Source organism: Abramis brama (genome assembly GCF_963993115.1).
Source record: "Abramis brama genome assembly, chromosome: 20".
NCBI lineage: Eukaryota > Metazoa > Chordata > Actinopteri > Cypriniformes > Leuciscidae > Abramis > Abramis brama.
In genome coordinates this window covers 19039135-19056060 of record NC_139982.1, presented here as the reverse complement: position 1 = coordinate 19056060, position 16926 = coordinate 19039135, and the positions used below count along the sequence as shown (strand labels likewise).

The 16926-nt window shown below is 36.2% G+C and overlaps 1 protein-coding gene across 2 annotated transcripts; it reads left to right on the top strand.

Moving 5' to 3' along the window:
* Positions 1-330: 330 nt before the first annotated feature.
* Positions 331-16289, top strand: hyal6 (hyaluronoglucosaminidase 6). 2 transcript variants are annotated; one of them, XM_084095523.1, is made up of 6 exons: positions 475-512; positions 3033-3067; positions 7160-7354; positions 7437-8201; positions 10812-10901; positions 12027-16289. In XM_084095523.1, exons 3-6 carry the CDS (start codon positions 7202-7204, stop codon positions 12477-12479), a joined length of 1461 nt encoding a protein of 486 aa, XP_083951649.1. In that variant the 5' UTR covers positions 475-512; positions 3033-3067; positions 7160-7201; the 3' UTR covers positions 12480-16289. The 2 variants fall into 2 exon arrangements, with proteins under 2 accessions (XP_083951648.1, XP_083951649.1); XM_084095522.1 differs by lacking the exon at positions 3033-3067 and having other exon boundaries at positions 331-512.
* The last annotated feature ends 637 nt before the right edge of the window (positions 16290-16926 follow it).

Here is a 16926-nt window from a genome sequence, read left to right as displayed (position 1 = left end):
ATGGTTACACTACATTTTAGAGTTGCTTGGTTGAAATGTTTCTTGAAAAATGTTTTTCAAAACTACATGAAAGCAACATCTAACAACTTGACGCATTTCAAAACCCTCCTCATCTTTTATTGACACTGACCTATTTTATCAGGCCTTCAAGTCTCAAAGCAACAAAAGCAAAGGCATTTTATTATAATCAGGCAACAAATCTTCAGTCCTGGATTGTCACGGACTGCTTTGGCATGTTGGCCATCACTAATTGCTGTTGATTTCATTTGGGAGCTTGATGAGGAGGAGCCAAATCAATTAACAAAGCAAGAGAGCGTCAATGCTGGTGCCATTCACTTACACAACAAACCGCACAGCAAATCCAGATAAACTGTGATATCTCTGAGCACATATAGCACAACAAAACAAAGCGCCTCAGCTGGATATTCAGTACAAAGACGAGATAATTACACCGGATGTGCTGAGCGGTGCAGGAACTGAGGAAGTTCTGTCTTTAAAAACAGGCTCGAGAGGTTAGTGCAAAGTATTTATCCGAATCAAAAAGTCTTTATCATGTCTTCAATGAAGTTTTCAAAGCTTAAAGGGATAGTTCACCCAAAAATAAAAATTCTGTTATCATTTACTCACCCTCAAGTTGTTCCAAACCTGAATTTCTGTTGATGGGCCCCATTGACTTCCATAGTTTTTTTGTCAAGTCAATGGGACCCACGTACTGTTTGGTTACCCATATTCTTCAAAATATCTTCTTTTGTGTTCAGTAGAGGAAAGAAATTCATACAGGTTTAGAACAACATGAGGGTGAGTAAATGATGATAGATTTTTCATTTTTGGGTGAACTATCCCTAGTATTCAAAGCCACATAACAGAAAATGTAGCGGATATCAAGACAAGTTTTATATAAGCTGAAACTTTCAGACCCTTTGCACCAAAGTCATGGAGATGGAGATTATCTCCAACTGACCATATTCAAAATGGCAGATAATTATTATTAATTCAGATGAAAAGTAGTTATTTTTACTAATTCTGCCATATTTGGTGCATTTTTATACAACAATGTTCATGAATATGCATGGTCCCTATCAAATAAACCAATAAATAAATAAATTGTAAAACCCTAAAATCACTCTAAATTAATTAAATAAATCATTTTAAATGCTACAAGTTAATTTAGGCATCACAGCATTGTAAATTACAGTAAAAATGGATATGCATTTTGAGATTTGGTAAAGATTACATTCAACAGTGGTATTAAATGTAAGTGTTTTTAAAGTTTAACTCGAAGTGAGCGTTATAGATGACGGCAAAACTGTGGAAACGAGTATACAATTACATTTTTTAAAAATCTCAAATTTTGATGATATACATGGGTATAAAGCAAGTAATTATCTAAGTAATTAATTACTGTAATTTTATTCCTTTTTCCTTGAAAAAGTAATGTAAGGGATTACTCTTGATGTAATTACAGTTACTTCTGATGTAATTGCATTAAACACTTTATAAACTAAAGAACAATTCTTTATAAAAACAATAATGGATTTAACATCAAAATGTAACGTCTAATGCTAAAATGTATGTTTTTAATACAATCTCCCTTTAAATACTTTGGTCAGTTCAAGAATAATTTATGCGATTTTATATTTATTTGAAAAAATTAAAAGAGCCGTTTCATGTCTATCCTTGTATTGTTTAACTGGTCGAGATTGATATGGGATTTAGAAAGTAATGCAATACTTTTTTAGAGAGAGTAATTACTACAGTAATCTAATTACTCTGTTGAAGATGTAATTAGTTACTAGTAAATAATTACTTTCTTAGAGTAACTTAACCAACACTGTATGCACATACAATGCACATATAGGATGTTACGTATATATATCAACAAATGAATCACTGCGAAAGGAATTGATCTGCCGTGTGTTACCAATGAAATACATTTTTTTGTTGTGGACTAAATGACTATTAAAATCTGTTACATGGAAACGGAGCAGAAATACATGTTCAAGGCAAGTGAAAAGAGCTTTCTGGTGGTAAAGTGTGTGTGTAGACTAGAGCAAGTTCCTCCTAATTAGGACTGGACTCTGGAGGCTTTCAATAGCAGCTTCCCTCAGCAACACCAGTGCATTCATTGTTGTGAGGACAACCTGCTTCATGGGAACCATCCGACTGTACAGCGACAGCACATAAACAAACACCCACTGGCATAGTATGTCCAGACCAAGCACATAAAGTGCTGTGAATATCTGTGGGACACTGCGGGTCATTCAGACATGAGCCATGGGAACATATTTACAACACAAAGACACAAACACATTACAAAAAAGTCTTGAAATACCTTGAGGAGAAAATTTACCTTTTTTCCTCAATAAAACTGTATTTTGCATTATTTTGTTATTATTAATACCAGGCTAGGGATGTTCCTTATAAAATGTGACCTATTGTTAACTATACTCTGCTTTACTCGCCAATTCTTACCATTTTCTTTTTGGTGCTTGTGGATGTTAATGTCCCGACCTTCAAGCCCTTTTCCTTAAGGTATACGGGACCAACAGCAGTTATAAACACATTTTTTTCCACATACGGACTCCAGCAGGCAAAAGACTCATACTGACTCATTTCTTTTTCCTTGCTGAGGCAAAGCGAGGCAGCTGTACGTTCTTACCCCCATGTAACGTATCCCACATCAGCCATGAGCCATATGCAAATTGTATTTATTAGCACATTACCACATACACTTCTGTTTAAACAGGCTGTAAATATCCAAATCATAGGCCACATGGGCCAATGTTTTGTAGGTAGAGCACTATGACTTTTCATCATTGAATTTCATGCAAAAGCTTGTGTTTAGAGGAATGCTAGGGTTTGTTACTGTCAAGACTGTTTGGTCGCAAACTTTACGAGAATAATCTTGGCGAATCTCTATGAAAATGACAATCTTTTCCCAATTATCAGATGCAGCATGATGTTTCCGTGCTTAAAGGCTTTGCACAGGCCTGGTTTTACATTTATTTTTTGCTCTGTCTCCATTTTTCCAGATTACTTTTCAAGTTTGGGAACACAAGTTTTGGAGGTATGCAACACGAGCCCTTCTGATTACAGCTGACCACTGTATTTTTTCCAGCTGCATGCTGGTTACAATATGAAGTTAATGTTTTGGTTTGATCATAGAGTATAAAAGAGAAGAGTTTTTGCAAGCCATGTTCCTATTGAAGAGGGTTACTATGGAAGCCTGTGTCCGCATCAGAGTAAAAAAAGAAAAATAGGCTGTTGTGAGAAGAAAGAAATACACTTTGTGCCACATATAAAGCCACAAGAGATATAAAGTCACAATTACGAGAAATAAAGTAGTGATTTTGAGATGTAGTCACTTGAGTTAATTCAAATTTTAGATAAAATTGTTTTTAGAAAAACAATTATGAGAAGCAAATTCAGAATTTTGAGACATGAAGCTACATTGCGAGATATAAAGTTTGGAGGTATAATATCACAGTTTGGAGGTATTGCAATTGCGAGACATAGTAGCGATTGAGAGATGTAGTCATTATGAGATAAGACAAATTTTAAGATAAAATTCTGAATTTGTTTTTCATAATTATGACTAAATCTCACATTGTGAATGACATGAGGCTACATTGTGAGATATAAAGACAGTTTGGAGGTATAACATTGCAAATGTGAGAATGTGTGATTGAGACTTGTCATTATGAGATAAGTACAATTTTGAGATATAAACTCAACTAGTGTGATTAAAAAGTCAATTATGTGAAAGTCGGAATTGTTAGATATTAAGCTACATTGCGAGACAAAGTGATAGTTTTGAGGTATAAAATTGCAACTGGGAGAAATAAAGCAGCATTTGAGAGATTAAGTCATTATGAGATAAGTCAAATTTTAAGATAAAATTCTGAATTTGTTTTTCATAATTATGACTCTCTCACATTGTGAATTTAAGACATGAAGCTACATTGTGAGATATAAAGAAAGTTTGCCGTTATAAGACTGCAATTGTGAGAAATAGTAGCGATAGAGAGATATAATCATTATGAGATAAGTCACATTTTGAGATACAAAGTCACAATTATGAGAAACACATTAAGAATTGAGATATAAAGCTACATTGGGAGACATAAAGACAGTTTTGAGATATAAAATTGCAATTTGGAGAAATAAAGTAACCACTGAGCGATGTAGTCATAATAAGATAAGTCAAACTTTGAGATATAGCCACAAATATGAGAAACATTCAAATAAACATTCATATAAAAAGTCACAGTTTGGAGGTATAAGATTGCAATTGCGAGACATAGTAGCGATTGAGAGATGTAGTCATTATGAGATAAGACAAATTTTAAGATAAAATTCTGAATTTGTTTTTCATAATTATGACTAAATCTCACATCGTGAATGACATGAGGCTACATTGTGAGATAAAAAGTCAGTTTGGAGGTATAAGATTGCAAATGTGAGAATGTGTGATTGAGACTTGTCATTATGAGATAAGTACAATTTTGAGATATAAACTCAACTAGTGTGATTAAAAAGTCAATTATGTGAAAGTCGCAATTGTGAGATATTAAGCTACATTGCGAGACAAAGGGATAGTTTTGAGGTATAAAATTGCAACTGGGAGAAATAAAGCAGCAATTGAGAGATTAAGTCATTATGAGATAAGTCAAATTTTAAGATAAAATTCTGAATTTGTTTTTCATAATTATGACTCTCTCACATTGTGAATTTAAGACATGAAGCTACATTGTGAGATATAAAGACAGTTTGCCATTATAAGACTGCAATTGTGAGAAATAGTAGCGATAGAGAGATATAATCATTATGAGATAAGTCAAATTTTGAGATACAAAGTCACAATTATGAGAAACACATTAAGAATTGAGATATAAAGCTACATTAGGAGACATAAAGACAGTGTTGAGGTATAAAATTGCAATTTGGAGAAATAAAGTAACCATTGAGCGATGTAGTCATAATGAGATAAGTCAAATTTTGAGATATAGCCACTAGAGATGCACGGTTGGCGGTTCAACCGCCCGCCACCCGCCTGAATTGAATTAAAATATTATTTTTCGTCACGTCATCCGCCCGATCCGCGGTTTATCCGCGGAGTCCGCGGCTGTAACCACCAACCGTGCATCTCTAGTGGCTATATCTCAAAATTTGACTTATCTCATTATGACTACATCGCTCAATGGTTACTTGAAAATTGGTCAAAACCGTTGGTGCGGATGGATGGCGGACGGATGATGAGTTTTGTGATGCGGTTGCGGATGAAATAATAGCCCATCCGCGCATCTCTAATAGCCACAATTATGAGAAAAATTCAAATAAACATTCATATAAAAAGTCACAGTTAGGAGATATAAGATTGCAATTGTGAAAAATAAAGTCACAGTTGTGAAATATAATTTGCAATTTCAGTGTTTTTTTTTAATCTTCTATAGGTTTTAGGACATGGATAAAAGCATAACTGATTAAAAAAAATCTTGCATAAAGGATAAATCTTAAACATTATTGTTTTACATTTTTCAGAACCCTATAAACTTTATTTCCAGATTTAAGTGAATAAAAGAAAAAAGTTCAGTGCAAAACATGATGTGTACCTCCTTAGTCATCTGGATTCAATCAGTCCATTTTGTAAAGAGAGAAATAAAAAAGCAGTTGGTTCTCATGTCCCTCGAGCACTGTCTGTCTGAGGAAAAAGCCAGTGCCAGTATGTCTCAGACGGGTTTTTTGGGGGGTCTTTTTTGTGGTTGGGCACTGTAGATGGTTGTGGTTTATGAAAAGACTTGGTGACTTCACCACACTGTTGCTCTTGGGTTAGGTCGACAAGTTTCACTGCCATCTCACTGGAAGAGGAAATGCAGATCTTCCCCATGTCCCGTAAGCTACATCATCCCTTTTATTTTATCTGACAGACTCCCACAAACCCACGAGAAGGAGATGCTATCCATTCAAAATATCTGAAGAGAAAAGCCCTTCAGATGGTGAATTGACATAATTGTTTTCTTTGTCCTAATTTTCTCTATGAACTAAACGTGTCAGCCTTAATTCAAGAGAATTATTTGAAAAATAAACAGGCAGAGCGGGCACGTTCAGGGCTGATTTCATTAACAAGCGCCCCTTTGGGTACACAATCACACTTGTAACCATGAGAGGAATTTGACAGAGATTAGCAAGGAATTTTAATGTAATGCACATGTCATTTTCAAATCGAGAGAGGAGGAAAAGCAAGATAAAATTGAAGCATTCCAAAAATCCAGTAAATTATCGAAATATTGCTATAAAAACTTTACGACATGTAACTTAACATGCTATCCAACCCAAAACAGCAAAATAGATTGCAAATATTCAAGGGTCTATTTAAGAGTCTATAGAAGCCCTGTAATTCTATTGTCATCAGTTGTTTAGTGGTTGGGTAAAACTACTCCTCTGGACAGCACGCCAAATACACATAATCTTTACTCTGTTTAATATGATGTAAGTGTGAACTCGTGAAATCTACTATGTGTGTATATGCGAAGAAACAGACAACTTTTTGCATTTGAGATGACTGTCTAAAAGTGTCCCAATATATCATAATTTTGCATGGAAGAATGGCCAAAAATATGAATGAGGTGTAAAAGACTGTAAAATAATATGTTAAGAAACACCTGTTTATTTTTTAACTCATATTTTTTTCCATCACCATGTCCCTTTTGACAAACTTTAAGCCATGTAAAATGACTAAAACTGAAAAAAAAGAAAGAAAGCTAAATAGAAAGTAAATATATATATATATATATATATATATATATATATATATATATATATATATATATATATATATAAATGACAGCAATATAAAAAAAATAAAAATAAAAGCCAATTCTAATGATATTAATAAATACTATAATAATATACAGCATACTTAAATAAACACTGCTGCTAGATTACGGTTACATAATCAAGTCCTGTATGCATGAATTACTTGAGTTAATTGGATGCAGTACAGAGAATCATTGTGCAGTGGAATCTAGAGCGCCACTGCTCGCTGACCCTCGCTTGTCTGTCACTCAAACATGTCTTTGATTATCCTTGCCAAATTACCCTTATGATGTAATCATTTCTTCAACATAGATGTGATTTTTCATATTTTATTTCTCTTCAGGTTGTGGCATGTGTGTTGATTGATCTATGAGGGTATTTGGGGATGGCGCTGATTGGCTTTCTGGCGATGGCAGTGTGTGGGTCGCTGGTTGCTTGGGCCGATCAGTTGAAGCAGGCCCGAACGCCTTTGTTACACCATCGTCCGTTTGTGGTGGTGTGGAACGCACCCACCGAATCCTGTCGTCTTCGATTCAAGGTTGAACATGTGTCAATGATCTAGCAAATGCTCTGTGTGGTCCAAATGATGGGAATAACATCTTGTCTGTTTCTTTTTCAAGGTGGATTTGGACCTTAGTGTCTTCGACATCATTGCAAACCACAACGAGACTTTGAGCGGCCCCAACGTAACAATCTTTTACCACAGTCACCTGGGTTACTACCCTTACTACACCAGTTCTGAGATTCCCATCAATGGAGGTCTTCCTCAGAACCAAAGCCTGAGCAAACACCTCAGCAAAGCTCGAGCTGACATCGACAAGCTCATTCCCTTCAAGGACTTTCACGGGCTTGGTGTCATCGACTGGGAAAACTGGCGTCCGCAGTGGGTGCGCAACTGGGGCTCGAAGGACATCTACCGAAACAAATCCAAGGAACTTATAAGGAAGCTGCATCCTGGTTGGCCACAAAGTAAGGTGGAGAATGAAGCAAAGGAACTCTTTGAGAGGGCCGGACAAGTATTCATGAACTCGACGCTCTTGCTGGCCGAGAGTCGACGACCGCATGGTCTTTGGGGGTATTACCTCTTCCCTGACTGTTACAACTATGGTTATAAGCAGCATCCGTTGCGTTACACAGGAGAGTGTCCTAATATAGAGCATGTACGCAACGACCACCTGATGTGGCTGTGGAAGGAGAGTACGGCCCTCTATCCTTCCATCTATCTCGACTATGAGCTCAAGTCTTCGGCCAACACGGTCAAATTTGTGCACTACCGTGTCAAGGAGGCCATGCGGATCGCCTCGATTGCCAGGAATGACTATACGCTGCCTGTTTTCGTCTACTCCAGACCTTTCTACGCCTACACATTTGTTGTCCTATCAGAGGTGAGTGGAATATTAGGTAAAAAGTTAATAATTAAGTCCGAATCGTGGCATAGCAGTTAGAAAATGTGCTCTGATATGCTGAAATGTGATGCTTATGCTGGAAAAACTAATTTAAGGCCATTTCTATGCCTATAAATATATCTATTTTTTTTAAAGATGTAAAATAAAACAAAGATATTAACTCTTTCCCCGCCATTTATGGAATTTTCCATCATTTCTGAGACAACACTTCCCCGGTATAGACGGACATTTTAGGGGCGCTATTACACGTCTTCTGAAAGAGAAAAATATTCTTTGTTGTTGTTTTAAAGCAGAGGGTCTGTTCTTTTTTTGATATAAAGTACACTGCATATTCAGATATTCATACAACAAAATATTCTGGCGGCCATGAAACTTTAGTGAAAATGATTAAAAAAAATGCTGGTGCTGGCTGGAAACTTTTTTCAAAAATACTGGCAGGGAAAGAGTCAAAAATAAAGTTTGTAATATCTACACTACTACTGTCCACAAACAGAATAGCAAAGTAATTCAAACAGGATTCTTTAAACACTCCCCTTATTTGTCATTGGTCGGTTAAACAGATAGCCCCGCCTCCCCCACATGTCATTGGTTAAACCAGTGTTGCTATGCTGGTCAGGATTCTCAAACAAACAGCAATGTTTTGAAAACACCACAGAGCCACAATGTTTATAGCCTAGTTTTTAGGTAAATCAACTTACGAATGACTAAAGGCCGATTCAAAACCAAGGACGATAGTGAAGTCCACACCACAACCACACCGATAACATCACAGAAGAATTATATAATTCTGAAATTACTTTCAGAACGATTTTTTTCCAGCTGATGAATGATAAAAACCTTGTTGCCAGCCAATCAGAATCCATCCAACTCAAGCTTGAGCATTTAAACTGGCAGATGACTACAGATAGCACTAATAATAAACACAGCATTATTGTCTGCTGGTGTGAATATATTAAAGGGGTGGTATAATGCCCTTTTCACAAGATGTAAAATAAGTCTTTGATGTCCCCAGAGTGTGTATGTGAGGTTTTAGCTCAAAATACCCCACAGATATTTTTATATAGCATGTTAAAATTGTCACTTTTTGAGGGGAGCTTCAAGAGCTTGCACTCACGCAGACATGCACTGAAAATTTCAAAAACTTTTAGCCTTTTATGTTTAAACCGGATTCAGACGATAATGGAGAGACTCAAGAAGAAGTGACAACATGTAGAATGCAACAGGACATTTCTGAATGGTTAGTTGATGAATTTATGTAGCTTATAATGTGTAGTTATCTTCTAGTCATTGATTAGCATATTCTGTCTTGATAATTTATAAATTGCGTTCCCAGGGCGGGGTTTATGTAAATTTTAGGGTTGGTGATGTCACTAACCCAAGAGGAATGTTGTGTAGTCCCAACCAGCCGTTTCTTGTAGTCCTTAAAAAGCGATTTCTGTAAAAGCAAATATCTCCCTTTGCTTTGAACTTTGAGCATTGTAACTTTGCAGATGTTGTTTATGCTCAAACAGCAACATTACACTAGCCATAACCAAACTTTATGTGATTGGCTTACGGGTAACCAATGATTTTAAACCTCCGACAAGCGCCCCCCCGCGAGAAAGAAAACGCTTTTCAATTATGATATGCCAGACTCTGTCTACGAAGCAAAGCGAAGTAGCAGAGTTTGGTATTACCAGGCTAACATTACACACTAACTAAAGTTAAAAAAGTGAAATCATAATCAACCACCCCTTTAATGTGGTTGAGGAGATTCCCCCTTCCATATGTAAAGCGCTTTGAGTACCTAGAAAAGCACTATATAAATGTAACGAATTATTATTATTGTTATTATTATTATTATTATAGTTATCGTTAGTTCTTGGTGTGAACAGGCATTTAAACTCTAGAGTCTGTCTTAAGTTTTTTTACATCTTAAGTATATATATTTTTAAGGATTTTAATAATATTACAGCACTGAATTGTGTTTGCGCACTGAATACTTTACGCATTTTCCAGCCGTCTAAAGGGACCTGTCAAACACACATTGTTTTAATCACTCGTCAAATACTTGAGTGACAGACCCACTCCCTAAATCACCCTCCTCCCTGGCACCTTAAACGCCAGAGATATGCTTAAACACTCATCTGTCACCTCATTATGAGAGGAATGTTCCAAATCAAACTCTGCAGTAGGTCTGCAGGCGTGTTTTCAGTTTGATGGGACCACCCGCCTTTCTAGACAGTGAGGTACATCAAGGTAATGTACTTATTATGACTAGTTTAGGTTACAACCGATAGCTTCCATATGTTCATTGTGATACAGGCTCCAGACCATACATTACACGTACAGGTCTACTGTATTGTTTTACTTACCACCAAGCAAAAATCAAATGTGCGATTACACACCTCTCCTCGGTAAGCCACATGATTTAAGGTATCATTCATGTCTGAGTTACAAACCCTATATGAGCAATGGTAATAGGGATGTTTGTGTTATTCAATAGTAACAAATTTATTTTCCAGGCCTATTACTAAAAAATATATGATATGATCTGTTGCTTTTCTGGTTTGAATTGCATTAACATAAATAAATATTTATCTTGAACAGAGTGACCTGGTCCACACTATAGGAGAGAGTGCAGCACTGGGGGCCGCTGGGGTGGTCCTGTGGGGGTCATCTGAATATGCAAGATCTCAGGTACGCATTATACACACTATCGCTCTAAAGTTTGACTGAACGGTAGTGTACATCAGATACAGACCACGTTAACAAAATGAATCCAACAATAAATCTTCTTGACTGGATTGGATGCATTTTTAGGTGAAATGGCTAATATTAGAATCCATAACCAACAGCATTCAGAACCACACGGGGATCAGCTTGAGCTGATGGCATTAAAATATTTAATATGTTTGAAGCTCAGGGAACAATCTGTCCGCAGTTTCTCTTAAAGGGACACCTCGAAGATGATAAAGCAAAATAGAAGACAAAATAAAGCAATGTTAGTGTCATCATAGCTTCTGTATCTGGTGATTTATACAGTATCACACATGTGCTCCTGAAGGACACATGCTCGTTTTGTGAGTGCGTCCCATATCCTGTTTACAAAAAGCACAAGGAAGAGTATACATTGAAGCTGGTGGAAAGAGTTAACAAACCGTTAATGTGTTTTTCTGTTGTGTGACATCATGGTAATTTTGTTTATTTATCTTGCATGTGAATGAACTTAAACATTTTAATTGACTTGGGGGAAATTTCCGACGAGTAGTATCATGTACAGTGATTGGTAGTATTTAACAGAAACACTTTTTTAAAAGAACATTCTTCTTCTCATATTTTTACAATTTCAAATAATTGTTTTCTATTAGAATATATTTTAAAATGTAATTTATTCCTGTGATGCAAAGCTGAATTTTCAGCATCATTACAGCATCTTCAGTGTCACATGATCCTTCAGAAATCATTCTAATATGCTGATTTTATATATATATATATATATATATACATACACATATATACATATATACAATCAGCTAATACTAAACTAAAACCAAAATGAAAATCAATAAAAACTGTATAAACATTTTTAAAAAAGAAACTAATACAATTTTTAAAACAATTACTAAACTGAAAATGGAAAATATTAAAATAAAAACTATATTATTCATGAAAGCAAGTTTTTCATCTAATATTTATATTTTATTTCAGCCTTATTTTAATTCATTAAAATGATTTTTACTTCAAAATAACATCACTGATATTGACCAATATTACTTTAAAAAAAATGCCCTAATATCTTTAATATGTGTTTGTCTTGGCCAGAGAAACTGCATGACAGTCAAGAAATACATTGACGGTCCTCTGGGTCACTATGTGATCAACGTGACCTCAGCCGCTAAACTGTGCAGCAAAGCCTTGTGCAAGAAGAACGGCAAATGCGTCCGCAAGAGCCTGGACTCTGGGGCTTACCTGCACCTCAACCCTCGCTTCTTCAACATCCGCCTCAACCAAGGCATCCGTGGGCCGCGTTTCCACGTCAGCGGCCACCTCAACAACCACGATATCCTGGACATGAAGCAAAAGTTCACCTGTCAGTGTTACCAGGGCTGGACGGGCATCTACTGTGAGATGCCCCAGATAGCACAGCCTCTCCCACCCCACCCGAGAGACAGTATCCTGGGAGAACTACTGCTGGTCCTGTCCCTTCATTTCTCCTGTCTGTCTATCATCATGTTATTGGGTCTGTGTCTCATTATTAAGTGTCTGATACTGTAAAGCACAGTGTAGATGGTACTTTAGACTGTGTCTGTTAAAGCTGCAGTCCGTAACTTTTTTGGGTAAAAAAATTATCCAAAATAAATGTTTGAGCAAGTACATAACCAGCCAGTGTTCAAAACTATTTGTTTGAATTCCAGTGGTACTGGTGGATTTCCGCGGGAAATTCGAGCATGTCTTTGCGTCATTACGTCACATCTGTACACATAAAGAAGAGTCTCGGCTAGTAGCCTATATTGCGTGTGAGGATGTTGGAGGTGGAGATTTATAGCCTTTTCTCACAGCACTTGATAGAATTAAACTTGTCAATTTGATGGCGGATCCAGAAAGGTTCAAACGACAATCACCAGTGACAACTGGAGATTCACCCGTTGTAAAATGCAAAACACTTCGGAGTGGCTACAGAAAAAAAGAGACTGCAACCGGCCCATGCGAAAACAAGGATAATATCAGAAGGGCATTAAATGTAGTCACGCAATGCTGATGTTGTTAACATTTACAATTTGAAAACAAAGTATAATTTGCACGGTTTGACGTGATATGATAAGCAATCGTTAGATTTGATCAGCGCGATTTATAGCAATGCTTTTTTTTCCCTTAGTTAGAACAAAAGTGGATGTTACTTGTTCAGATTACATTTTCCGGTGAAAATTCTTATGTTGGTCATACTTCCAAAAAGTAGAATCTGTGATTGCGAATGACAGGATCCACACTGGCGTACATTCTCCTCAAAACATTGGATTCATCCGCGCTGTGCTGTGCCGACGCACAACCCACGTAAAGTTGATAATTCCGCGAATAACTGCAATTGCAGATTTCTAACAGAGGTGGCGACAAAGAAGAAAAACTACAGACTGCAGCTTTAAAGAAAAAGGAAATAAATGAAATTTAGAGTAGGTGAAGCTGAAGCTATATCTAGCTGCAAGGTTTTGAGTCAAAAGTTTTTCACCACAATAACAGACCGGCGTGCAATTCATTCAAGAACATCATGCAAATTTACTGCAACAATGGCGCCACAAACTTCACATACTATTGAAAATCCATGCAGCATTTCATTGATCCAGATAAGCACTCATTGTCACGGTTGTAAACAAGAAGGCTTTCATCTTCCATGAGGGGGTTTGACTTTGTTTTCAGGCGGACCGTTAAAGAACGTGACACACACGTCTCCTGGAAATCCTGGAGAATACAACCAATCAGATGACGACTTCAAACTCCCGAAGTTTTTCCCGTTTTGTGTGCCATATTCATCAGACGTTCAGCCAATGGTCTATGGGCTTGATATCTGAGGCTAATACTACACAAAAACTGATACTTAAAGGATCGATCTGATCAGACATTCACGAACAAAGGCCTTTTGTAAATCAAATATTTTTAGTGATTCAAAAGCACAAAATAGCGAGAGTAGTTTGATTGAACAAGTCACTCTTTTGAACTGGTTCTTCTTAGAGAATCAAAAATATTTTCACATACTATCCATCCTAAATTGTTTTCGAAATTAGAATTAGTGCGTCCCAAATCATTGTATGTTGATTGTTGAAATGAGTATTCCCACCCGGAAGGTCTACTTTTCCTGGTTAGAATCCAAAGTGCAGATCCGTGCACACTCTAATGGCTAATATTGCCCACAACCCATTGTGCGTTGGATGAGGATTCGATTAGATTAGAATGAGGATTGTAGTTCGATTAGAACTACAAACACAAGTAGAAAGTGTAAAAAACTACAAACATGGTGGATGTGCGAGACAACGGTTAAGTAGATAAAGGGGTTTGAGTGATTAATAATAGTTTCTAACCTGACAAAAAGCCGTTATCCACATATTTCATCTGCATTGTGAAGATATGTTTGGTCATTAACTTTTGAAAACATGAGGAGAGTAACTACTTACAAGAGCATTATGAAATAGGTTCAAATGAACTAGAATCTAATCAAATCACATTTAAATCAGAATCTAATTAAATTGGGATTTTTTTTTATCAATGCCCAGCTTATTCAAACACTCCCATACAGACCATACACATTGTCCATAGTTTGGGTCATGAAGAAATTGACAAATGACTCTTGAGTCAAATCTTTTAAAGAATAATTTAATTATCAATAAATATGCTCAATAATTATCAGTGAATATGCTCAAATTAACAGGAATCTAATCAAATAAAATTTAAATCAGAATCTGAATTCAGTATCAGTACTCAGCCTATTGAAAACCCCATTAAACGTCTTACGTATCACACACTAAATATGCATTCAGATAAGAGTATTTTTTTGTAACTGTTCAATGACTTTCAATAATAAACCACCTTGAGAATTTTCACTGGAGTAAAAATAGTTTGATAAGTAGCCCCAATCTCCTCTACAAGTGTATATACAGTACAGGTACAGAAGTGACAAGTTTTACTCTATATTTACATCCATCATAAGTAATGAAGATAGTATGTCCTGCACTCATCTTGTCATCTGAGTGTTCATAGTCTCATTTCTAATCTTCAGTGTTCAGTATAATAAGCACAAATGCATCATAATTCATTCAAAAGGACACCAAATGCTCTTTCCCCACCAAAACCGAGGTGAATATTCTCAACTATTTACCCAGAAATTAGACATAACAGCATGGTGTAATAAGACAAAGTTGGTTGACCAACATGTCTCAGTGTAGACTGAGGCTCCGTAGATTGTGATTCAGCTTGGCAGCCAAAAACTGTCAATAAATTACCAAGCCTGGGAAAACAGCAACTCCTGATTATTTTAAGCTAAATTACATCTTCTTTTGCAGCAACCATCATCTGTTAAGGGATTTGAGGTTCAGTTGTTGGAGATAAAAACCTTTTGTCCATTTTTTGGCCAAGACATTACATAAAAACTGGTTTTTGCAAACAATAAGTGGTGCATTGTTGATTTGGTCATGGGTAAAATGAGTCACAAAAATGGGAAGAGAAGGTTTTGTGCTATGCACACAAGCTAAACATTCAGTAAAGATATGTTTTTTTTTTTTTTTTTGCCCAAGCTTGTCTGTTATTGATGGAACTTGGCATGTTAATTTAATCTTATCTCAATATTTACCGGGAAAAAAAAACATGCTCCCACTCAAAGACTAGAAAACACTCTCTGCATCTCACATCAAACATATGGTTGGATTTTCATATTTATATGCATTCATGTTATTTGTTGAACCTGGATCGCTGTTCATGTAAGAAGCAGGAATGTGAGGAAAGGTTTTCGGCTACCAAAGTCATGCATAACTGAGACACACCTCACAGCTGTTGGTCCGAGCCCAGGATACACTCGCAAACACAGACCTGGAACCTGATCTAGAGATGGAGGAATTCCTGAAGTTTTGGGTGGGACAGACAAATCCAACACAAGCACCTCCAGACCCCTTGCCGGGAAGTTAAGAGGAAAAAAGTCCAGTATATATTGGAGAGTGGGGTCATTCGGTGCATTTCCAAAGTTTTTTGCTCTATGTGGACCACATCAAAGCAGTACAGTATGTGTGTTTAGGTGGGTGGGTGGGTATTTGTGTCCTTTGCAATAAAGAGCAGTACCGTATGAAGTACAGAAGTACATTTCTAAATACAACATCAACAAGAATTAATGTGGTTAAACTAATGGACCAATGAATCATACGTTTGTACCTTAGATTCTACAATTTCCCTCTGTGATTTATGTACGCTGAACCATTCATTAAGAAGTTTTCCTTGATTTCCAGGCTTATTGTCAAAGGGACAGTTCACCCAAAAATCACCCTCAAGTTGTTCCAAACCTGTACGAGTTTCTTTATTCTGTTGAACACAAAAGAAAATATTTTAAAGAATGTCGGTAACCAGACAGTTGACAACAGCTATTTACTTGCATAGTATTTTTTTTCCTACTATGGAAGTCAATGGCTACCGTCAACTGTGAGGTTACACACATTCTTTAAAATATATATATTTTTTGTATTCAATATAGGAAAGAAACTCATACAGGTTTGGAACAACTTGCAGGTAAGAAAATTATGACAAAATTTTCATTTTTGGGTGAACTATCCCTTTAAGCTCAGCATTTCTTAAGCACACAAATGCAGAGGCTTTTTGAAATCAATCCCGCATTTTTGTGGTGCAGAATTTGACATGGAAAAATGAATAACATTTTAGCAAAATCATATGTTTGTTTTTAAAGTTTGTACAATGAAACTGCAATGTAACACATAAAAGGAACAAACACTACCATATTAATACAAACAACCATATTATTTTTGGACACTGACCACATACTGCCATGTTTTTTGTTATGTTTTTTTTGGACATGGATTAAAAAAAGAAAAAAAGTGGGTTGGATTGATACCAGGTTCTGGGATGCTAATGTCCAGAAAACATGTTTTAGATATACTATGATACTTATCTTGGTATTTTTGAAAATATCTTGCAGTACACTACTATGTAAATACCATGGTTGAAATATTTGTAT